Below are 26,394 nucleotides of genomic sequence, written 5' to 3'. Positions count from 1 at the left end.
AATAAAAATCTTAAAAAAACAAAGATGCTAAGTAAATAATAATTCACGCCTCAAAGATGAAGTCATAAGGTACAAATATACATATAGCTGAATGAAAATGAAAATACAACGTACCAAAATTTGTGGGATGTAGCTAAAGCAGTGCTAAAAGGGAAATCTATAGTATTAAATGGTTACATTAGAAAAGAGGAAATGTTACAAATGAATAATCAAAATTTCTACCTCAACAAACCAGAAAAATAAGAACAAAATAAACCAAAGCCAAGTATAAGGAAGGAATAATAGTAGAGCAAAAATCAATAAAATGTAAAACATGGAAATAACAGAGAAAATCAATAAAAGCTGCTTATTTGAAAAAAATCAGTAAAATTGGTAAACCTCCAGCAACACTGACAAAGATAAAAGAAGATGAAAATTACCAATATCAGAAATGAAGCAAGAGATATCATTACAGATTCTGTCGCCATTAAAAAGTTGATAGAGGAATATCATAGACAACTTTCTACTCCTAAATTTGACATCTTAGCGGAAAAGGTCCCATTCCTCAAAAACCACAAACTATCAAAACTTAAAAAAAAATGAAATAAATAACCTGAATAATCTTATAAACATGAGATAAATTGAATTTTTAATTTAAAAGTTCCTATAAGAGAAATTTCCAGGCCCAGATAGCTTCACTTGGAGATTTTTACCAAATAAAGAATTAAAGCAATTATACTCAATTTATTTCTGAAAAGGGAAGAGAGAATAGTTTTCAACAAATTTTATGAGACTAATCTTACCTTGGTACCCAAAACAGAAAAATACAATAAAAAAAAAAACAAAAAAACAACCCAACTCCCTAAACCAAAGTCACAGACTACTGTCTCTCATGAACTTAAATAAAAGACCCTCAACAAAATATTAGAAAATCAAATACAAAAATGTATAAAAAGAATAATGTATCATGACTAAGCGAGATTTATTTCAGGTATGCAAGGCTGGTTCAACATTTAAAAATCAATCATTGAAAAAAAATCAATCATTGTTACTTACCATATGAACAGAGTAAAGAAGAAAAAAAAAAAACCGTGATCATATTACTTAACATAGAAAAAGCATTTTTAAAAATACAGCACTCATTTATGATTAAAAACTCTAAGCAAGATAGGAATAGAGGGCAACCATCTCAGCTAGGTAAAGAACATATACAAAAAAACCTACAGCTAGCATCTATCTTTCACTACTAAGATTAAATATATTTCCCCTAAATTCAGGTAAAAAGCAAGGATGTTTACTCTTACTACTGCTATATAACACAGTACTCTGAAGTGCTCACCACTGTGATAAGAGAAAAAATTAAAAAATAAAACCATCCCTTTTTTCCAAATGACATGATTGTCTACATAGAAAATCCCTAAGTATCTTTAAAAAGAAAAAAAAAAAAAAAAGCTCCTAGAACTAATAAGTGAGTTCAGTAAAATCTCAGGATACAAGATCAACAGACAAAAATTAATTACATTTCTATATACTAAAATGAATATGTGGAAAGTAAAATTAAAAATAGAATTTAAGTTGTAATAACTCCAAAGAAAATAAAATACTTATAAATAAATCTACCAAAACAAGTACAGGATCTGTATGCTGAAATATACAAAACGTTGATGAAAAAATCAAAGAGGACCTAAGCAAATTGAGATATGTATTGTATTCATAGTTTGAAAAACTCAGCATATTAAAAGTGTCAATTTTCCCCAAATTGAGCTATGGGTTTAATGAAATTCCTTTCAAAATCCCAAGGGTTTTTATTGACATATACAGGCTTATTATAATTTTTTTTATGGAAAGGCACAAGCCCTAGATTAGCTAAAACATTCTTTTAAAAAAAGGTGATATTAACCCTCTACAGCTATGTAATCAAGACAATCTCCTATTATTGGAGTTACAGATCAATGGAACAGAATAGAGCATCCAGCTATATATCCACCCAAATATGCCTAATTAATATTTTACAATGGTGCAAAGACATTTCAATGGAGGAAAAATAGCTTTTGAACAAATGGTGTTGGATTAACTGGACATCTGTAGGCAACAAAAATGAACATTGACTTAAAACTCACACCTTATACAAAAATTAACTCAAAGTAAAATGTAAAACATGAAACTATAAATTTGTTAGAAAAAGTATAGGATAAAATCATCAGAATGTAGGGCTAAGTAATGAGTTCATAGAATTGACATTAAAAGTATGATCTATAAATTGGACCTTCTATTCTGTGAAACACCTATTAAGAGGATGAAAAGATAAGCGACAGACTGGGAGAAAATAATTGTAAGCCATATATCTTACAAGGGATTGGTATCTGGAATACTCTCCAAAGAACTTTGAAAAGTCACCAGTAAATCAAAACCAAAATCAAGCCAATTAGAAAACAGCCAAAAGACATGACCAGATATTTACTGAAGAGGATGTACAGATGGCAAATATGCGCATGAAAAGGTGTTCAATGTCATTAACCACAAGGGGAACTGCAAAATAAAACTACAATGAGAGAGGTGCCTGGGCGGCTCAGTCTGTTAGGCGTCCAACTTCGGCTCAGGTCGTGATCTCACGGTCCGTGAGTTTGAGCCCCGCCTTGGTCTCTGTGCTGACAGCTCAGAGCCTGGAGCCTGTTTCAGATTCTGTGTCTCCCTCTCTCTCTGACCCTCCCTTGTTCATGATCTGTTTCTCTCTGTCTCAAAAATAAATAAATGTTAAAAAAAAAAAAAACTACAATGAGATGTCACTATACATCTGTTGGAATTACTAAAATAATAAGTCATGACAACAGCAAAAGTGTTGGTGGGAATGTAGAAAAATTAGATGTTTCCTACATTGCTTGTGGGAATGTAAAATGGTACAGCCACTTTGGAAAACAGTTTGGCAGTTTCTTATACAGTTAAAATCACAAGTCCCATGACCCAGAAATTTCACTCTGGTGGCATTTATATCAGAGAAATGAAAACTTATGTTCATAGAAAAAACTTATATGTGAATATTCATAGTCTCCTATTTATAATAGCCCCAAACCAGAAACAACCCAAGTGTCCTTTAACAGGTAAATGGTTAAACAGGCTGGTATATCCATACCATGGGCCACTACTTAATAATAAAAGAGAACAAATTATTGATAGACATAACAACTTGGATGACTTTCCAGAGAATCATACTGAATGAAAAAAAAAAAAAAACACTGCCAAAGGTTATGTTATGTACTGTATTCCTGTGTTTGTGTAACATTTGTGAAATGACAAAGTTATAGAAATGGAGGACAAATTCATGGTTGCCAGGGGTTAGAGATGGGGGGCAGAGACAGAAGATAAGTGGGAGCAATTATAAAAGGACAATACCAGGGATCTTTTGGGGGATAGAATTGTTCTGTATCCTGACCTTAGAGGTGGTCACATGAATCTACATATGTGATACAGTTGCATAGGACTAAATACAGACACACATACACACCAATGAGCGCATGTAAAAATGGTGATACCTGAATAAGATCAGTGGATTGTATGAACATCAATTTCCAGCTTGTGATATTGTACTATAGTTATGCTAGATTTTACTATTAGAGGAAACTGGGTAAAAAGTGTAAAAGGTATCTCTTAATATAATTTCTTACAACTGCATGGAAATCTCAATTATCTCATTATAAAATGTTAAAAAAATAAAAGCAAGTATTTAGGACAGTGCCAGGTTTATAGTGAAGAGGTCTGGGGCATACACTACCTAACCTTTTTATAAGCTGGAAGTTTATTTTTATTTTAATTTTAAGCCATATAAAAATGACTGCATCAGAAATGCCATGTTAAAATGTCACACATCCCATTATAATTAATTCTTCAGATTTGGATAAATTTCTCTTTTAGAATTCTTTGTTTAAGGAATCTTTTATTTTTATTTATTTATTTTTTTCAACGTTTATTTATTTTTGGGACAGAGAGAGACAGAGCATGAACGGGGGAGGGGCAGAGAGAGAGGGAGACACAGAATCGGAAACAGGCTCCAGGCTCTGAGCCATCAGCCCAGAGCCCGACGCGGGGCTCGAACTCACAGACCGCGAGATCGTGACCTGGCTGAAGTCGGACGCTTAACCGACTGCGCCACCCAGGCGCCCCTAAGGAATCTTTTAAAACGCTTCTCTGTTTTTATTCCAAATGAAATATATAGGGATAGTAGGCAGAATTCTAGGATGGCCCTCATGACATGGGCTCCCCAGGTGTTATGTCAATGTTTAGATTACATTTTATGCAAAAGGGAATTTGCAGATGTAATTAAGATTGCTATTCAATTGACCTTGAGTTAACCAAAAGGGAGATTATCTGGGTGGGCTTGAACTAATCACTTGAGCATTATAAATTTGAGTCTAGAGGTCAGAGACAGCAAAGTCAGAAAAATTCAAAGCATGGAGGAGGGGATTTGACGTGTAAAAGTGCTCTGTTGCTACTTTTGAAGATGGAGAGAGGCATATAGCGAAGACCTGAGGCAGGTTCTCGTTGCTAAGAACAACTTCTAACTAATAGCTAGCAGTGAACTGAATAATGCCAACAATCTGAATGGTCTTGAAAGAGGACCCCAAGTTCCAGATGAGAACTCATCCTGATCGACCTTTTGATATCTACTTTCTGAGACCTTAGGCAGAGAAACCAATTACACCACATTTGGACTTCTGGTGTATAGATTGTGGGACAATACATTCATATTGTTTTAACCTGCAAAGTTTGTAGTAATATTTTATGTAGCAATAGAAACCCATACAATGGGTTGATTTAAATCTTTGTATTTAAATCCATTGTGTAGTGGATCCTGTTTTAGCAACCAGTGTTGCCTTTTCTTTGGTGTTATGTAAAGGGTATTTCTGGAGAAGGATTTTGGGAAGATGGAGGAGTAGAAGGCACCAGGAATTTGTCTCTCCATCTAGACAACAATTGAACCAGCAGAACCTGTCTAATGTAACTATTTTGGAAGTCTGTAGTCCATTAAAGGCTTACAACTTCCAGGGAAGGCTTAGATGGTAAAATGCAGTTAATTTGGGTCAATGTTAGCTCTTAACACAGTAGAAGCTAACCATTTCCCACCCTTCAGCCAAGTGGCAGGCAGCTAACCATGTGTGCCTGGAGCAACCTACACACAGCTTGCAGGAGCCAGGGTGAATAAAAAGAAACCTGCCTTCCAAATATCAAGGAACTGTGTTCTGATCATTGATTGTTGCTTCTGATCAGAGGTGCAGTCAGAGTCAGCAGCCATTGTTGTTACACCTCCCCACATTGGTGCAAGCCCCTCCCCTTCTGCTGAAGTGACTTTCAGGAGACTTAAAAGGCTGGCAGTCTTTTTCCCTCTCCATTTTTCTCTTTTGAGAGCCATACATTGAGGACTAGGACATTCATGAACAAGTTCACATATAAGGAAAATTAGAAAGTGAGGACACATACCCAGGGAATGACACAGGCTCAGAAAAGACCTAAGAAGACCTTATATTTATATCTCAGACTGATCTTTGGCACAGAAATAGCCAACAACAACAGCAACGATGACAGCAACAAACACAAAATAAGAAACAGTAAACGACAACAATAACAAAAACAGCAAACCCTGGGATATGGAGAGAAGCTGATTTCCAGAGTACCACACTGTGAGTTTCAAACATCTAGTTTTCAACAACAGCAAAAATCACCAGGCATGCAGAAAGCAGGAAAGTACGATCTATTCAAAGGGGAAAAAATGAACAGAAACTGATCCTGAGAAGACTTGATGGCAGATCTACTAGACAAAGATTAAAAAATTTTTTTTAATGTTTATTTATTTTTGAGAGACAGAGAGAGACAGCATGAGCAGGGGAGGGGCAGAGAGAGAGAGGGAGACACAGAACATGAAGCAGGCTCCAGGCTCTGAGCTATCAGCACAGAGCCCGACATGGGGCTTGAACTCACAAGCCGTGAGATCATGACCTGAGCCAAAGTTGGACACTTAACCAACTGAGCCACCCAGGCACCTCTAGACAAAGATCTTAAAACAACACTCTAAAAGAACTAATGGGAGATGTGGGGGGAAATAGAGAAAACAATGTATGAACAAAATGGAAATATCAATGAAAAGATAGAAAACCTCAGAGGAAACCAAAAGGAAATTCTGGAGATGAAAAAGTATAATAACTGAAATGAAAAATTCACTAGAAGGATTCAAAGGCAGCTTTGAGTAGGCAGAAGAAACAATGAACTTGAAACAAAAAAAAATATTGAAGAAAATTAAGCAGAATCTGAGGGGCCTCTGGGACATCATCAAGTGGACCAACACACACATTAGGGGAGTCCCAAAAAGGAGAGAGATAAAGGGGCAAAGGAAATTTTTGAAGAAATAATGGCTGATACTTTGCAAATTTGATTTAAGACATGAATATGAACATCCAGGAAGCTCAATAAACTCTCAGAAAAATGAATGCAAAAGGACCCACACCAAGACACATTATAACCAAACTTTTGAAATCCAGAGACAAAGATATACTTACTTGAAAGCATCAAGAGAGAAGTGACTTGTCACTTGCAAGGGATCCTAAATAAGTTTATAAGCAGTTTTCTGATCAGAAACTTTGGAGGCCAGAAGACAGTGGGTTGATATAATTAAATGATAAAAGAAAAAAAACTGTTAACCAAGAATCATATATTCAGCAAAACTGTTCTTCAAGAGTGAGGGAAAAATTAAGATACTCCCAAATAAACAAAAGCTTAGAAGTTTGTTACCACTGGAATTGACTTACAAGAAGTGCTCAAGGGAGTTATGCAGGGTGAAATGAAAGGACACTAGATGGTAACTCAAAGCCATGTAAGAAATAAATATTTCAATAAAGGCAAATACATGGGCAAATATAAAAGCTACTATTATTGTAACAACGGTTTGTAACTCCACTTTCTGTTTTCTACATGATCTAAGAGAACGATTTATTTTATTATTATTTTAAATGTTTTATTAGTTTCTGAGAGAGGGCAAGTAGGGGAGGGGCAGAGAGAGGAGGACCGAGGACCTGAAGCCAACTCTGGGCTGATAGCTGCGAGCCTGATGTGGAGCTTGCACTCATGAACTGTGAGATCATGACCTGAGCTAAAGTCTGACGCTCAACCTACTGAGCCACCCAGGTGCCCCTGAGACTAATATATTTTAAGAAACTATTAGTCTAAAAGCTAGTATCATTGTAACTTTGGTTTGTAACTTTATGTTTAATTTTCTATGTAATGTAAGAGACTAATGCATTAAAAAGAATCATTAGTTTATATTTGTGAGTACACCACGTATAAAGATATAATTTTGTGACATCAGCAACCAAAAGGGGTAGAGATGGAGCTGTAAAAGAGTTGAGTTTTTGTATGTTATTGAAACTAAACTAGTATAAATTCAAAGTGTTAAGTGTTATAAATTTTGGATGTTACATGTAATACCCATGGTAGTCACAAAGAAAATAGGTGTAGAACACACACACACGCACACACACAAAACGATAATACAATTCAATAATTTCAGTACAAAAAAGTCAACTAAGTACAAAAGAAGACAGCAATGTAGGAAATGAACAGAAAACATTATCAGGTATGCAAGAAACAAATAACAAAATGACAGATATAAATTCCTCCTTTTCAATAATTACTTTAAATGGATTAAAGTCTCTAATTGAGAGACAGAGATTGGCAGAATGGATTAAGATCAAACAATCATAAAAACAGCCCACCCTCAACATGATACAACTATATGCTATCTATGAAAGACTCACTTTAGATCCAAAGACACAAATAGATTGAAAGTGAAAGCAAGGAGAAATATGTCCTTTGCAAGTAGTAATGGAAAGAGAAAAGTTTACAAGAGACAAAGGCATTATAAATTAATTAAAGTTTCAATACTATCAGAAGATATGACATATATAGGCATGTATGAACGTAATGACAGGCCATCAAAATATGTGAAGCAAAAGGTGACAGACCTGAAGGAGGAAAAAGACAGTTTTGCAATAATCGTTGGGGACACCATTACCCCACTCTTAATAATAAAACAACCAGAGAGAAGATACGTAGGGAAATAGAGGACTTAACACAATAAATCAACAAGATCTAACAGACATATTCAGAATACTCTACCCAACAATGACAGCATGTGTAATTTTCTCAAGTGCACATGGGGCATTCCCTATATTCATCCCCAGATTAAGTCTCAATATATTTTCAAAAGATACATGTCATACAGACTGTTTTCTCCAACCACAAGAGGATGAAGTTAGAAATCAGTAACAGAAAAACTGGAAAATTTGCTAAGTTATAGAAATTAAACAACATTTATTTATTTATTTATTTATTTATTTATTTATTTATTTAGACAATGTGAGCAAGGGAGAGGGGCAGAGGGAGAGAGAGAGAGAGAGAGAAAAGCTTAAGCAGCCTTCATGCTCAGTGTGGAGGCCGACACAGGGCTTGATTCCACGACCCTGGGATCATGACCTGAGCCAAAGTCAAGAGTTGGACGCTCAACCAACCAAGCCACCCAGGTGCCCCAAACAATACACTCGTTAACAATGAATGAATTGAAGGGGGAAAAAAAGTTAGAGAGGGAGAGAGCCAAACCATAAGAGACTCTTAAAAACTGAGAACAAACCGAGGGTTGATGGGGGGTGGGAGGGAGAGGGGGTGAGTGATGGGCATTGAGGAGGGCACCTGTTGGGATGAGCATTGGGTGTTGTATGGAAACCAATTTGACAATAAATTTCATATTAAAAAAAAAAAAACAACGAATGAATCAAAACAAATCACAAAAGAAGTGAAAAAATTCTTAAAGACGAATGAAATCAAAAGTGCAATGTACCAAAACATATGGAATGTAGAGAAAGCAGTACTAAGGGGGAGATTTATGCATCAAAAGAATTATCAGCAGAGTGAAAAGGCAACCCACAGAATTGGAGAGAACATTTATAAATTATATGTGTTAAGGGATTTATATGCAGAATATACAGAGAATACCTAAAACTCGACAACAACAATCAAACGTGATTCAAAAATGGGCAAAAGCGTTTGAATAGGCATTTCTCCCAAGAAGATATACAGATGGCCAGTAAGCACATGGAAAGATCACTCAACATTATTAGTCATTAGGGAAATGAAAATCAAAACTACAACGAGACACCATCTTTTACCCATTAGGATGGCTATTATCAAAAAACCATAAAATACCAAGTGCTATTATATTACCTGCATACTGGTAGGACCCCAGCCCTAATCCTCTTCAGTCCTCTCAGTGATTTGGGGAGACCCCAGGGAGTCTCTCACAGGCTTACAGCCTCAATTTCCAGTGCCCAAAGTCCCTTGAAATCAGTGCCTACCACTGCCCCAGGGCTGATGCCCTGAGGGAAGGTGTCCTCTGTCCTGTCCAGGGCACTGTCTCCCAGAGTGACAGGGGGTGCCTAATTAGTTTGTTTGGGACCACCATGGATTTACACATTTTCGTGTACACAGATGTATCTGTGGGTATGGGCATACTCAAAATAATAACACACAGTCTCCTCATAGAGCCAGTCTTCTCAGCTGTTAGCTTCTTTTACATAACGAGTATCATCCTGACATGTAACTATCCATATTCTTGTTCACCCATATATTTATTTATGGAATTGTGTAACCACATGAACACTTGTCTGGAATGGAGGAAACCTTTGTTTTGACTGCAGATGATTATGCCTTTGAGTTCCTGTGTTTTCCATGGAAGGACAGTGAATTCTCACAGTGGGCAGGAATACATTGCATTTTGATGAAAGAGAGACTAATTATTTGACCTATAACTTGAGTTTCCAGGATGTCTGTCTCAAGGCAGAAAACATGTCTTATTGAAAAGATATATTGGTGGGGAAAAAAAAAGGAAAGAAGTAGGGAGAGAGGGAAGATGAAGGAAGGAAGGAAGGGAGAGAGGGAGGGAGGGGTAAAAGTCCATTTCTGTTCATTCAAATAGATTGTAGCCATTGGAAAAATTAGCCAAGTCCTGTGTCCTGCCAGTTGAGGTCAATGTTTTTGCATTCAGAGATATTTTGATGCTACTACCACGGCCACTCCCACTGTCACCCTCTTCTGCTCCTCCTTGTTGCTGCAACTTCTGTCATTATTTGTATCTTATTCCAGATTTATGCTGAATGAATCAAATAATCCAAAAATTTGTTTAAGTCACACACTGTTAAACATGCATTTGGAATGATTTCGTGCGAAAGCCTGGGTGCAGAGTACAAATATTTTGAATGGACTTATCTTAGAGTTGTACTGCTTTTTTTACTTGTCACTTTAAAACCCTTAATATGAATAAATTGTTTGTACAGTGTTTTTTTTTTTTAATCCTTAGATAAGAAATACATGGTTTGAAAGCAGAGAATAAAAACATGAATGATAATGTACGCAATGCCCAGGAAAGGTCCTTGCTGCTGCTCATGGGCAGGCGTTATAATCAGCCATTTAGCGTGTTTATTTCAGGCTGCAGATAGTGGATAAAAGTGGCTGGTTGGTTGCCAGCACATGATTTAGTTGCCAAATAGAGTGTGTAGTACTTGTTACATTTGATTTATATCACAAGTTCTTCCCATTAACGGTCTACTGATGATAACCTAGTTGGCTTTTCATGTGGTTACTTTGAAACAGCCACTTGACAACATTTAGCATATCACAAAGTTTAATACTGAATACAGGAGTGAGTGAATGACGACAACATAGGTCCTGCCTTATATTATTCTGGTGCTTAATGCAGAATGGACACCCAATACTAGTCTTTTCATTGAATGAAAAAATCCTGCATATGTATTCCCTGATACACTGTACAAAGATTAGGTTATGGACTTCAGACTTAAAGGTCTGGTGGGAGGGATAGGAATAATAGTGCTTACATATCTGAAGGGCTTGCATCTGTATACAAAGAGGTAGTCTGCTTATCTGTATTGCCATTTGAATACAAAGTTGAATTATGGAAGGATGAAGGACTCATCAGGATGGCCTTGATTCTAAGTCAGTGTAACCTTGTAATGATGACAGTGTCCATAACCTTGGTCTATTTTTTAAAACAGGTCCACTTCAGGAATGTTGTCCTTGGATATGTAATAAAATATGCATTAAATATGGTTAATTTTTATTTTCAGATTGAAAACTTGCAAGAACAGCTTAGGGATAAAGACAAGCAACTAACCAATCTGAAAGACAGAGTAAAGTCCTTGCAGACAGATTCTAGTAACACGGATACTGCGCTAGCAACACTAGAAGAGGCTTTGTCAGAAAAGGTGAGCTTGGGCTGAATAATGGGGGTGGTTGGGAGGAAGTGATCTAAATGTATTTAAATGTGCCTGCCTTTCTCTATGTGCTCTCACTACCCCCAGTCCCAGCTGGACCTCCCGCTGCCATGTTAGCTCTCCTCAGTAGACTTGGCACATTAAATAAGCCAGGAGATCCTTGAAATGCAAACCTGATTACATCACATTTGGCCCTGCTTGAAAACCTTCACTAGCTTGTTACTTTTCTTAGGAGGGTAAAAACTGAAATCCTTAACCTGGCCTATATAATCCATCGCTTCATCTGATCTGGCTCATACCTGGTCATCTACCTCTCTGCCTGCCTTACTCTTCTCTCCTTCCCATCCTTCTTTCCTCTTTCCTTTTCTCCCTTGTATCCTCCCTCCCTTCCTTCTTCCCTTCTTTCCTTCCTTCTTTTCCAGCCTCATCCCCATCTGTCTTTCCTCATTCTTTGTATTCTAGCTATGCTGGCCTTCTAAATGTTCAAGTCCACTATGTTCCCTCCTGCCTCAGACCCTTTTCATACCCAATTACCTAGCCTAGAATGTTCTTTACTTCCTGGAGATTTAATTCATCTCCTTATGGGAGTTCAGCTTCCTGAGAAGCTGTATTGCACAGTAGTCAGGGATGTGGACTTTGAGAGCTAGACTGCCTGTCTTCTATATTCCGCATTATCATAGTCTATAAACTGATGTAATAAGGTCAAGTGGAAGGAGACCTGGGAGCCAGTCTCAGCCCTGCCACTAACTTACTGGATGACCTTGGCAGGTAACTGCCTTTCTCAGTACCTGAAATTTGTGTAATGGGAGGCATTAGTTTAAATGGCCACAGGTTTTTTAAGCCATGTATTTTAAAGAAGCCTTCTTTGACTTCTGCTTCAGAATCACCAGGAGTTTCCTGTTGAAAATCTAAATTATTAGGTTCCATCTATACTTACTAAATCAGAACTTTGAAAGGGCTTGGGATTCTGTATTTTAGGAAGTTCCTTGAATTATTGTGATGTACACTCTAGTCTGAGAGCCTCTGCAGTATATAAAAAAATACAGAAGCTAAAAAGATGATCTAATTCTTTTTATGGCTAGAAAGAAATTATAACATTGTCACATTTATAATATTAAATTATAAAGATTTAATTTGAAAACTTATAAGAATAAATAAGATGATTTTTCAGGGAAAATATTCTTTTTAATATTTTCAAGAATTTATTACCAAAACTCTGTAGTAATTTTGTTTGTAAAACATTTGAATGAGTGAACTGGTCTAAAAACTATTAATGATTATATATTCTGTTTGCAGTTTTGAGTAATATGATGTCAGTCCATTACTACCTCTCAATTTCTTTCTGTAACTTTACATAAACATATACCATATAATTTTTTCATATCGTGGATTCTTGGCAGGATTTTATCATTTTTTCCACCGGCCCTATTAAGATTAGATTTATTCTAGTTTAAATCCCCAAACAATTTCCAAATCTGAAACTACTCTTTTTATCTAAGCACCTCCTTTGAGAAGAAGGAGATGACTGCAAGGAAGGCTGAGGTCTGTGGGAGTCTGACCCCCCTCAAACCCATGCCACCACTTGAGAGTTATTGCCTCCCGTGGGGCAAGCCTCTTCTCTTAGTGCCTTATTTTCAAAATTTGCTGACCTCTAAGTTCCATTGTCTGTGGAACTACCTTGATAATAATTAATCAGTCTGCTGATCCAGAATCTGAAGTACATGAAATCTGATTTGGGCAATACATGAGGAGTTGAGTAGTTAGATACCTTGAAGGGCGAGATAGGGAACAAAAATGAGGGAAGAGGGTTTGGTGTGAGACAGTAAGAATTGCTGGCAACTGTGGCAAGCTGCGGAGTCTTTGACCTGCCTCAGATCATTCAAGTTCACATAATACATTAAAGTATTATGATGCTCAAGTCAAATATGATGTGGGCCAGCTTTGGCCTGTGAGCTCTTAGTTTTCAAACCTTATTTGCATCTGACTTGTAGATTTTCACAGTATTGAAGAATACAAGCAAACACAGATCAATTTATATGGAGGGAATTTTTAAAAGGTGCTAAAATCAGGATATTAGTGTATTTGATAAGCACAGATAAAAACATTGGATAGGAACTGTCAAGGTTCTCTGTCATGGGTCGAAGAATAGTAGATTCCTTTTAAGTATTTATCCCAGTGGGTATCAAACTTTTGTTTTGTATCCAAATATTCTTATCGTCTAGGGTTCTTCTTCTTCTTCTTCTTCTTCTTCTTCTTCTTCTTCTTCTTCTTTTTTAATTCTCAAGTTAGTTAACATACCATGCAGTCTTGGCTTCAGGAGTAGAACCCAGTGATTCATCACTTACCTATGATATCCAATTGGGAGCTTCTTCAAATAACAGTTTCCTGGGTCCCATTTCCTAGTGATTCTGATTCAGTTGCTTTGCTCTGGGGCCAAGGAACCTATGATTTTTACAAGCATGCCCAGTGATTCTGATGAAAGTGGTCAGGTGACCACACCTTAAGAAATACCGAACCCATCCTCTTCCATTTTAAAGATGGGAAATTGGCTCAATGAGATGAAATGACTTGCCCAGAGATGAAAATTTTGGACAGGTGCAGCACCATTCCCCATTTCTGGGTCCTGGGGCTATGTCATGGACAGACCATGGCATGGCCTATGCTAACTTCTGAACCCAATACTCCAGGAAACCACTTCTAATCTAAGTTGGCCCTTGGTTGGGACTTTGTTGTCTCCCCTGGACTATCCCAGGGCCATTCAGCTCATGGGTGATGGAATGGGACTGAAATTCAAACCTGATAACTGTGCTTTTGACAACATCACAATCACCTTTATTGGCCCTTCCCTCACAAGGTTCATTCAGTTTTATCCACATTTAATTGAACAGACCCCCTGGAACAAGATGGTACAAAAAATAAAATGATTAATTAAAACTTTTGGACTCATAGAGCATCTAATTATTTGCTGTCATTTGGCTGATAAATAGAACCTATTAGGCACTATTCACCATTCCACTTGGGTTGTGACATTCTGGGAAGTGTGTTATTCCTTTTAGTTTCCAGGAACTTATATACATATTCACAGTGCAAAAAAATAATGCCATTTAACAAGTTAAGATTGAGTATGACATAGTTCTAGGATTGACACACAGAAGCTCAAGAGACGGAACCCACAGTATTTATAAAGCTGGTCTCGCCAAGTTTGCTGTAGCCATATAGCAGATAAGCAGTTGAGAAAGGCAGATAACAGAGCCGGAGGCCACTGCAATTCAGTTCCCGCTCAGTGATAAAGCACAAATAGATTAGATTCGTGCAGAGCCAGATGAGTGCACAAGGAACACTTGCCAATGCAAATAAGACTAAAACAAGAACACATTGTTGGAATTTCTGCAAGTTAGTTGTTAATCAAGTAGATCATGGCATATTAGGGCCTTTTAACACATGTTTTTGACATCTGGCCCTGCGTGGCTGACAGTTAAATTAGTTTTGTGATTGACGGAGAAATATTTCGTAGTATTGAATCATCAATAACACTTAAAAACATTATAGTGCTTGCTGATTTTTTTTGTCATCAATGCCCAGTCAATAGTAAAAGTGGTTAGAGTGAATCAACCTACTTACCAAATGACTCTGACACCTTCTGGATGTTAACACGTATACTTAATTTTATTTCCCTTCCTTTGAAGCTAAGATGATCCCTAATTTGACTTCTTATTCGTGCCTCCAGCATGCCAGACAGTTTGCCCAGCCATGGGTTAAAAGACTCACAGGAGTTGAGTGCCTTCTTTGGAAAGCTGGGCTGGGAGGAAGGGACATGCAGTAAAACCACATGAAGGGTGCCGAGTGGGAATAAACGCCATATGATCCGGCAGGAGTGATTCCTGGGAAGGCTTCCAAATAGTGAAGTGACATAGTCAGTTTGGGACTTTAAAAAAATGTCACTCCAACATCCCATATGGTGGAAATGATGGGATGGACAGGGCCTGGTAGCTGGGTGACCATTTGTGATGCTTTTGCAGTAAGTGTAGGCATAAGGCAGTAAGGGCTCAGTTGCCGAAATTTTTAAAAGCCCTTAAGAGACTTCCTGTGCACTGAGGCCAGTGTCTTCTTTTGTAGATCCCATAATTATCCACTCACCAGTGTCACAGACAGAGTGCAATAGGACTATAACTGGAATCAAGAAGAAACAAATGTAGGCAATTAGTAGACTGATTTGTTCTGTTTCCACCCCCACTGTTGTAATAATATACTTCATTTTAAAGTGTTTTTAACTAATTGCAAAACAATAATGATACTTCTTTTTTTCCTTGAAAGCATTAAGTACATAAATTATTGTCATTGGGGTAGAACAGTTGCTTCCCTGGGGCACCTTAAATCACAGGCTAAGTGTTCAAACTAACTTCCCTCTGCACCACATACTGTTTTACATTGTCTTATGTATCAGGCCTTGTCTTGTACTATGTACTTATAAGCATATAAAAGATAATATCAGGATCCTTAAAAGTAGCTGTTGCACCAGTATTTTTTAAGGATCACTATCCAGAAAGGATGCTGTATTTTGTCCAGTGCTTTTTCTACATCTATTGAAAGGATCATATGGTTCTTATCCTTTCTTTTATTAATGTGGCATATCACATTGATTGATTTGTGAATATTGAACCAGCCCTGCTACCCAGGAATGAGTCCTGGTGATCATGGTGAATAATTCTTCTAATGTACTGTTGAATTTGATTTAGTAGTATCTTGTTGAGAATTTTTGCATCCAGGTTCATCGGGGATAATGGCCCGTAATTTTCCTTTTTAGTGGGGTCTTTGTCTGGTTTTGGAATCAAGGTAATGCTGGCTTCATGGAATGAGTTTGGAAGTTTCTGTTCCATTTCTATTTTTTTTGGAACAATTTGAGAAGAATAGATATTAACTCTGCTTTAAATGGCTGGTAGAATTCCCCTGGGAAGCCATCTGGCCCAGGACTCTTATTTGTTGGGAGATTTTTGATAACTGATTCAATTTCCTTTCTTGATAAAAATCTTCAAGAAAGTAGGCATAGAAGAAATATTCCTCAACTTCATAAAGGCCATATACGAAAGGCCCACAGCTAATATCATCCTTGATGGGGAAAAATTTAGAGCTTTCTCCCTAAGATCAGGAACATGACAGGGATGTCCAGTCTCACTACCATTGTTCAACATAGTACTGGATGTCCTAGCCTTAGCAGTCAGACAACAAAATGAAATAAAAGGCATTCAAATTGGCAAGAAAGAAGTCAAACTTTAACTTTTCACAGATGACATGATACTCTACATGGGAAGACTTCACCAAAAAACTGCTAGAGTTGATCCATGAATTCAGCAAAGTCGCAGGAAATAAAGTCAATGAACAGAAATCCGTTGCATTTCTATACACAATAATGAATCAGCAGAAAGTGATACCAAGGAATTGATTCTATTTAAAATTGCACCAAAAACCATAAAATACCTAGGAATAAACCTAACCAAAGAGGTAAATGATCTGTACACTGAAAACTATAGAAAGCTTATGAAAGAAATTGAAGAAGACACAAACAAATGGAAAAGCATTCCATGCTCATGGATTGAAAGAACAAATAATGTTAAAATGTCCATACTACCCAAAGCAATCTATACATTCAGTGCAATCTCTATCAAAGTAACACCAGCATTCTTCACATAGCTAGAACAAACAAGCCTAAAATTTGTATTGAACCTCAAAAGACCCCAAATAGCCAAAGTAATGTTGAAAAAGAAAACCACAGCTGAAGGCATCACAATTCCAGACTTTAAGCTGTATTACAAAACTGTGATTATCAAGATGGTATGGTGCTGGCACAAAAGCAGACACACAGATCAATGGAATAGAATAGAGAACCCAGAAATGGACCCACAAACATATGGCCAACTAATCTTTGACAAAGCAGGAAAGAGTATCCAATGGAAACAAGATAGTCTCTTAAGCAAATGGCACTGGGAAAACTGGACAGCGACATGCAGAGGAATGAACCTAGACACTTTCTTATACCATACACAACAATAAACTCAAAATGGATGAAATACCTAAATGTGAGACAGGAAGTCATCAAAATCCTGCAGGAGAAAATAGGCAGTAACCTCTTTGACCTTGGCTGCAGCAACTTCTTACTTAACATGTCTCTGGAAGCAAGGTAAATAAAAGCAAAAATGAACTATTGGGACCTCCTCGAGAAAAAAAAGCTTCTGCACAGCAACGGAAACAGTCAACAAAACTAAAAGGCACCCGATGGAATGGGAGAAGATATTTGCAAGTGACATATCAGATAAAGGGTTAGTATCCAAAAATCTATAAATAACTACCAACTCAACACCCCAAAAACAAATAATCCAGTGAATAAGTGGGCAGAAGACATCAATAGATGCTTTTCCAAAGAAGACATGCAGATGGCTGACAGACACAGTGAAAGATGCTCAACACCATTCATTTTTAAATGGGAAATAGAAATCAAAACCACAATGAGATACCACCTTACACCTGTCAAAATGGCTAAAATCAACAACTCAAGAAACAACAGATGTTGGCAAGGATGTGGAAATAGGGGAACACTTTTGCACTGTTGGCGGGAATGCAAACTGGTGCAACCACTCTGGAAAACAGTATGGAGGTTCCTCAAAAAATAAAAAAATAGAACTACCCTATGACCCAGCAATTGCACTATTAAGAGTTTATCTAAACGATACAAAAATGCTGATTCGAAGGGGCACATGCACCCCAATGATAACAGCTCTATCAACAATAGCCAAAGTGTGGAAAGACCTCTAATGTCCATTGACTGATGAATGGATAAAGAAGTTGTGGTGTGTGTATGCGTGTGTGTGTGTGTTGCGCGCGCGCGCACACACACACACACACACACACACACAATGGAATACTAGTTGGCAATGAAAAGAATGCAATTTTGTCATTTGCAACAACGTGGTTGGAACTAGAGTGTATCATGCTAAGAGAAATAAGTCAGAGAAAGACAGATATCATATGATTTCACTTGTATGTGGAATTTGAGAAACTCAACAGATGAACATAGGGAAGGGAAGGAAAAATAAGATAAAAACAGAGAGGGAGGCAAACCATAAGAGACTCTTAAATACAGAGAACAAACTGAGGGTTGCTGGAGGGGGGGTGGGGGATGGGTTAAATGGGTGATGGAGGCATTAAGGAGGGCACTTTTAGGGATGAACATTGGGTGTCATATTAAGAGATGAATCACTGGGTTCTACCCCTGAAGCCAAGACTATACTGTATATTATCTAACTTGAATTTAAATTAAAAAAAAAAAAGAATTGCCATCCAAAAGAAAGTTCAGATATGTGTTGGATAATTTGAAACAAATTTCAGAAATATAACTCAATCTTGCCCAAATGGAATTTTACTTAAAAAGAATAAGGTTCTTGTTCTGATATTGGTAAGTTTCCAAATTTTTGGAAAACATGTCTACTGGAGTAGTGTTTTCAGTATATAAGTCAAGAGCAGCAAGGTGCTCAGATCTTCTTAAATGACACTATGCATATGTTTGTGGCATTGTGGTCTTATGGACATGGCTAAGACTCAGAGAGCCCTGAATGCCAGGGTGTGCCTTCTGTTTATGTGCTGGATCACCTTGGATGAATTAGCTGGTCCTTGGTCTGGGTTTCTCACTACTACACTGTTACTAGTAGCACAGGGGGTTCCGACCCCACAGTTGTGATGATGCCTAGATGGAGAAGGACACTTCACAGTGCCTAGCATGTAGTAAGCTTTCAGTAAGGGAAAGCTGCTGTTTGAGCTTTGTCAAATTCAAGCAATATTTTGGGAGTCTCTACTGATTGCCAAGAAGACATCGAAAAAATGTGGAGGAAAATGAACATTTCCAGGCACATTATAAAATCACTTATACAACAGTGAGCTCATTCTTTATTTTGTCTCTGGATCTCAGCATGAGTTCAGACCCCTAGAGGGCCTAGATCTTGCTCCACTCAGATCCCCTTTCTAGCCAGAGAAGAGTCTTCAGAAACCAAGGAAGTTTTTTTGATATCAAATGGAAAAGCCAAGCAAAGAGGGTTGAACCAAGAAGTTAGTTTTGCTTCTTCCACTTGTCCATTGAAGGCTTTAGTAAGTCTAGAGTCATGGTGCCTAAACCTCCATCTTCTGGAACTGCTTTTAGAATTTTCCAAGTACTGCCATGAACCAAAACAGCCTCAGAGCTTGAACATTAAAGTCCCTTGCAACTCTGTGATGCTAAATTTTATTAGTAAGCCAAAAGCCATATTGATTGTCTTTCCCAAATGCTGTTATATGTGCATAACAAACCCAATTTAGACTATCTTGCATGTGTTGATTCATATAGAGCATTTCTTACATTTATTGCCTCCCATTTCCTTTTGTAGCATGCCTTAGCACACACACACTGATGGTTTCTCACTTCCTCTTTTTTAACACTTGTCTCAAAGGAGAGAATAATTGAGCGTTTGAAAGAACAGCGGGAGAGAGATGATCGAGAAAGATTGGAAGAAATCGAATCTTTCCGAAAAGAGAACAAAGACCTGAAAGAGAAGGTCAATGCTTTACAAGCTGAACTGACTGAAAAAGAGGTGAGTGTGGAAAAACAAATGAACTATGCTGATAGTCCCATTCATGGTAGCCTCAAGAGACTAAAGAGTTCGTTTGAGGGGCTGTGTGAAGACTTTGGGGACATAGTTTCCTTTGCAAAACTGCCTGAATTCAAAGGAAAATATTTACTGTAACTCCCTTCAGTAGGATGCCCTATGCTTCTCTTCTCTGCTCTGTGTACAGTGTAGCTCCTTGAAAGTTTTCTTGTTGTCTTAACCACATTTGTGTGGCTTATTCTATATTTTTTCAATGTCCCAGGATCTTTTGCTTGGGGTAACAACAATATCAATAATAATAACAACATATCCACTTTTTTGACGGCCTGTTATATACTAATCTTTGTGTTGGGTACTCTACATTCATCTGTGCTTCCCAAAAGGATCACTCAATACTTCCAGGTTAGGAGATACGGTACCATGCTGGACACAAAGTCTAGGTTAAATGTGGCTACTCTTCTGGAATATCAATTTTACATTATGGTAAATGACTTAAAACAATATTTTCATGCTAGAGAAAACATGGATACAGAATAAAAATTGTAGCCACATTTTTAAAGTAAAACAATATACTTTAAAGAAATTTCTTGCTTGGGGGTTATGGAGAGGATGCTTTGGGCTGTCTTCCCCATGCTTGGAGGGATACTTGTAACTCCTTTAGTTTACTTAGGGATACTTTGATGGAAAAGTTTGAGGAGCAGTAATGCATGGTATTTTTTCCAGTCTCCAAAACTCTGAGATATGTGCCATTGTCCACAGTTGGCCCCTCCATACTTATTTTTGTCCACAGGAAATGTCCATCTCCTTTTGGCTGTTACAGATCCTTTCACCTTATTGTACTATATCACTGCCTACTTGTCCATTTTTCAGCCCCACATTGTTACCTCATCCCTTGGGTTTTGATAATTCTATACAAATGAAAGTACTGTCTCAATGAGTAATCCAAGAGGGGAAGAATTGATAAGTAATAGAAACAAAATTCATTTTCCCTAAAATAAGCACACTAGGTTGTTTTTGTTTTTGTTTTATTTTACAGAGGAGATTATTTCTTTGATACAAAAATAAAGAGTATAAATCCTACTATTCCTACTATTTCAGTGCTAAATCTAACTTGGGGGATCTGTAATGAGTGTAGTTGGTATGTGTCAGAAGGCACAGAAGCTTTGACCTCATTTGCAATTTGAATAACTGATTATAAGTGTTATTAATGGGTTTGCACCTTGAAGTCAATGTGTGTGTGTGTGTGTGTGTGTGTGTGTGTGTGTGTGTGTGTGTGTGTTTGTATAAAGAGCTCTTGATGACATGGTGGAGCATAGCTTTAAATGAAAATAATTTTGTAAACAATGCCTACATTATATGATTTCAGACAGGCATTTCAGCAAACATTTATTGTTCCTGTATAGTAATGTGCCTGCCACTGGGATGGGTGTGTCAGTCAAGGTTCCACCAGAAAAACAGAACTGCATTAAGAAGTTTAACCACATTAAGAAATTTATTGCAAGAAATTGGCTTACATAGTTATGGGGGCAAGTCTGAAATTCATAGGGCAGGCCATCAGAAAGGGCAGGCTGGAAACACTCCAGACAGGAATTGGCACAACAGTCCACAGGTGGATTTCTTCCTTCTCAGGGAAATCTCAGTCCTGCTCTTAAGGCCTTTCAACTGGTAGGATCAGGCTCACCCAGATTTGGAAAATAATATCCTTTACTTAAAGTCAACTGATGGTAGGTGGTACTCCCATCTATAAAGTACCTCCAAAGCAACACCGAGATTAGTGTTTGATTGAATAACTGGGGACTATAGCCTAGCCAAGTTGATACATAAAGCTATCAGACCTGGAAATTTAAAGTGTATAAAGAAAAACAACATATAATTGTTGTCAGCTTATAATTTAGTTAAGGTGATAATCACCTTCACCATGGCAAAATGCCTGGCTTGCAAAGTCCTTTATTATTTCTGTGGGAGTGGTATGATAAAGAGCATTGAAATTGGAGTCAGAATTCTGGGTTTGGGACCTGTATCTTCCTTTAATAGAGCACAAACCTCAGAGAAGGTGCTCAGTTCATGTGAGCCTCAGTTTCTTGACCGAAAAATGAGAGTGGCTAACCTGTCCTTCAGAGGGTTGTTAGGAGTTAGGTTGTTTGCTGAGTGATGGAGGTGGTGTCTTTATTAACGAGGTTTTTCCAAGGTCCAGGAAGCAGCTCTGACACAAATTTTAGGTAACATCATTTACTAAATGGCCCCTGTGTGTTTAGTGTCTTTCTAGGTGCTGCAAATGGCCAAAATGGAAACACACAAGGCCTGATTTTTGGTAAAACCTAAATATTTTAGTCACATAGTTAGATTTTGCTAACTGTGTTTCATGTTTGGTGATAGATATGCCTTTGTAGCTCAGCAGAATTATGTACCATGATATATGCAAGTATTTACTGCTTTACCTTTTAGAATTGAGACTGTCTAGGAGAGCTCTTGGTTTCTGGGCATGACTGATGAGTGGAACAACTTAGGTAAAGCCATGTCTGAGTTGGGGTTTCATTATATCTGTTGAATTTGGATTTTTCAAGGCTTGGGACATAAAGTCTGCTCTAAATATTAAAATAATTTTATCTGTGATTCTACAGAAGATATTTTAAAAACCATTGGTTATTTTTCTGTTAAAGAAATGGAATTTGATAAAAACAGGATGCTTCTTTTATATTTGATTTGTCCTTTGGGAGGGAAAGGCATTAAAATCAGTATTTTCTTTCATATTTGTCTTAGCGTCTGCACGATTTGACAGCAATAAATGTAAATGGAAGGTTCAGGGTGTCTGTTTTGCCATGACATGTAAAGACCACCTTGGGACTTACATCATTAGCATGACTTTGAGATGTGAAACATGCATTTACTGACCACACCATTTGGTCACATTTGATTCTATTGCAGTTAGATCCTGCTCAGTTCTGTAAGCTGGCCAATTTTAATTTCCTGGCCAGAGCCAGCTATTGTTACCTTAGTAAGACTATATTTACCCTTTCTGTCTAATGCACACTTTATTGCTATGCATAGAATCAATGTATTCAAATTGAAGACTAGTAGAAATTGTAGTGTTTTACTCACTAGTGTTCTTTCCTTTCAGTCTAGTTTAATTGACCTCAAGGAACATGCATCTTCATTAGCCTCAGCAGGACTGAAAAGGGACTCCAAATTAAAATCTCTGGAAATAGCCATTGAACAAAAGAAAGAAGAATGTAGCAAATTGGAAGCACAGTTAAAAAAGGTAAGTGAAGTCCAAGAAAATAAATGATCATTTTACAATGAATATATAAAATGGAAAAGGAAGAGATATTTTGCAAAGAAACAAACCCCTTATCTTTTGCTGTCTGCTGATAAGAGAATTAGGCACTTTTAGCTTAAGAAGTCTGCATCAAATTGGTTAGTGAACCTAAAAAAAAAATCTTAGGTTTCCTGTCTGAAAAAAACTTGAAAAATAGATGAAAATAGTAATGGAAGTAAAAAAAATATTATAAAAACAAGCTGTTACTCACTGGGGAAATCTCAACTTTAAAAAAGATAAATGGAAATGTTTGTAACAAATCAAAGAATCCAGGGGCTCCATTTATATTGATAAACTTTTACTACTTTCAGAAGTAGGCCAATTATTGTATTAGAACTTTGTAAAAGTTTACCTGACAATATAAATTTCTAAAAGTCTGCCCAAATAGTCAAAATCTCTAGACTATCTGTGGGATGACTCTTTATACTTAACCAAAAATGACCTTGATGTCTTAGAAAGCTTGTTGAATGTAGGAGACTTTGGAAAAGAAAACAGCATCTTTACATTGCAGCATTAACATGTTTTCTCTGAACTGGACATTTTTGTGGAGTACATTTCCAGTCATGCATTGTTCCTTTGACTTTTTCCCTGTGTTGTTTGGTACGTCTGCACTCATTGTCCACATAAAACTCATAACTTTATGAGTTTAAGCATTTTGTTTCCCTTTGACAGCTTATACACTTATTCAAAAGAGGTGATAAGAATCTAAATAATTAAAGCATATAATGTTTGATTATATATAATGTATAGCACACTGGAATGGGGATTTATTTGATAAAGTTATGAAAATATATGATGTGGATGATAAGGATGCTAAAGCATCATATATCTGTGGAGAAATTATTCTGAATATATAGAAATTGAATATACTATTTTGTATGATACAATACATAACTGAAATGTTCAGTTTACCATGGAATTTTAGGAAATTGTCCTGAGAAATTTCACACTAGTAAAGTCTCCTTTCTAAAGATAAATATGGAGATCAAATCCCTCTATAGCAAAACAGCAAGAAAATCTCTGTATTGCATAATCTGCTTTCCAATCCACTCAGCATCTCACTTTTTTCAAGTAGTATCTAGTTAAGCAGCCATCTTGAACAATAAATATAAAAATTTAATTTGCCCATTTGAGGGTGCTTAAGTAGCAATTGAGTTGTCTATTTATGCATTGGGTGTATGATAATACATTCTTGACACATATAATGAATGTGTGCTGTAATATGTTATACATGCATGTACGTATCAAGAAATGAGCCCATGAAAGGTACTTTTAATTTAATGAACAGTTTTGTGATCACAAGGCAGGCTTTAAGATACTGAGAGAGAACTTCATTAAGTTGCTTTGCAGTAGCTTACCTCTGTTGCATTGTGCTGAGTCTTGAAGAAGGAGGACCTCAATTAGACCTGGCCATGAAAGACACCTCATGAACTCTTTGTAGCCCTTATGGAGATGAGGCCACTGCACATATTAATTCTGCAGATACATACTCGACATGCTCCCTTTTAGTGTAAATCACCTGTGAATTTAAAACCCTCTAGTAATTAAAAAGGAAGAGGTTCACATAATGATACAGTTTCCTTGTATGTGACTTGACTAGTTTAATAAGAGAACATCTATCTAAGCATTTCAATTTAGTTTCCTTCAAGATAGCTCTGATTTGCCCAAAGTATCACTCACAGCATGTGGTTTTCTTAAACTCTCAGGTAGACATGGTGTGCTGAAGTTCATATAGCAAGTCCTATAAACATTTTAGCATTATTCCTGACAATATTTTAACCTTCTGTCACATCACCAGGATTAAAGTAACAAATATGGTTGTCTTGCTGTAAAGGACCTATTTAATTTATGAAAAGATAACTTATTTCTAAGTGTATAAATAATGTTTGCTTATACTATCTCCTAAATGCATAGTACAGTGAGATTAAATAATTATAATTTAAATATTTTCATACCTAACCTGCAGATGCTATTTTGTTATTCTTGGCTCTCTAGCATTAACTAAATTCAAAAGTTTAAAATACTTTTCCTAGTAGTCTTTAATTTCTGCTAATAAATAGTTCCATAAAAACCTCAAGTGCCCATCACCTTAAAAAGAATTGAGATCTACATGAAATATTTGAAAATATAAGCCAACAGTATGTGAATATACATATAAACACATCATTTACTCATGGAAAAATAAGCAGCTATAAAAGCTTAAGGAGTGTCTGGGCCTCCTTTTAAATAAAAGGGTATGTGACTTGTGAATAAAATATAAAGGGTTACTAAATGAAAGCTGAAAACATAATAGTTTTATTATGTCATAAATAAACCATGAATTCCCAATGGAATTTTGCTCAAGATTTGTGAGCGTCCAGGTATTTTTGCCATAAAATGTACACAACGTTATAGATGTGTTTAGCTGAACAGAAACCTTGTCTGCCAATTACAGTGGCATCCAAATTGTGATTTAAATTTATTTTGGTCTTATGAACAATTCTTGATATTGGTAAGGTGAGTTTTTACATAAAAGTTTATGGAGAACATTCACATGCATAGTTACTTTTAATCCTTTACTGTACTGTTAATTTAAGTCTCCAAATCCTTCATGATGAAAAATGGTTATAGGCAGAAAAGGAATTAGTCCTTACACATTGCATCTCACCTCTTAAAAACAGATATTCACACATCAGATATTCATGTGTGAGGAAAGTTTTACTGATATTTGTGAGGCTGATAAGATGGTATTAACCACATAACATACAACAACTAGTTATGAGCATGCTTTACAAATTAGTGTGTTCATTAATCTTAAATAGACACCCAGGGGTTGAAAAGAACCTGATTAGTGACAAGTGGGTAGTTTTGTCTTTCAAGAATATATGGTGTTCAATATGTAGAAGTAAGTTTACCTTGTATGTCTAGAAATCAATTAAGAATGATTCAAAACATTATACTTTGTGGTATTTGGTAATTTTCCAATTAATATCATCTTTGAGGAGAGTGGGTGTTTTTTTAACTAGGGCAAGATTATCATTTACTTCATCAAAGTTGAACAATAAAAAAATTCAGGCTCTTTAAAGGCACATACATGTCTCAGCGTAAAGCAAAGTGAAATTTCTTACAATATTTCATCTTCTACACCTTGACGTTGAGCCCCAGGTTA

The 26,394-nt window shown here is 36.7% G+C and overlaps 1 protein-coding gene across 16 annotated transcripts in view; it reads left to right on the top strand.

The window, feature by feature from the left end:
* The window catches only part of ERC2 (ELKS/RAB6-interacting/CAST family member 2), a 937,892-nt gene that overhangs the window by 433,773 nt on the left and 477,725 nt on the right, over positions 1 to 26,394 (top strand). For all 16 annotated transcript variants that reach the window (XR_006715875.1, XR_006715877.1, XR_006715878.1 and 13 more), the window contains 3 exons: positions 11,157 to 11,294; positions 19,775 to 19,915; positions 23,049 to 23,189. Coding sequence is in view for 12 of the 16 variants with exons in the window: in XM_045493241.1 (XP_045349197.1) it covers positions 11,157 to 11,294; positions 19,775 to 19,915; positions 23,049 to 23,189 (420 nt within the window). In the remaining 4 variants the exon portion in view is untranslated. The remainder of the gene's footprint in view (positions 1 to 11,156; positions 11,295 to 19,774; positions 19,916 to 23,048; positions 23,190 to 26,394) is intronic.

The sequence above is a fragment of the Leopardus geoffroyi genome, chromosome A2 (genome assembly GCF_018350155.1).
Source record: "Leopardus geoffroyi isolate Oge1 chromosome A2, O.geoffroyi_Oge1_pat1.0, whole genome shotgun sequence".
NCBI lineage: Eukaryota > Metazoa > Chordata > Mammalia > Carnivora > Felidae > Leopardus > Leopardus geoffroyi.
Note: the sequence above shows the minus strand (reverse complement) of the source record. Positions and strands in the feature narration are given on the sequence as shown.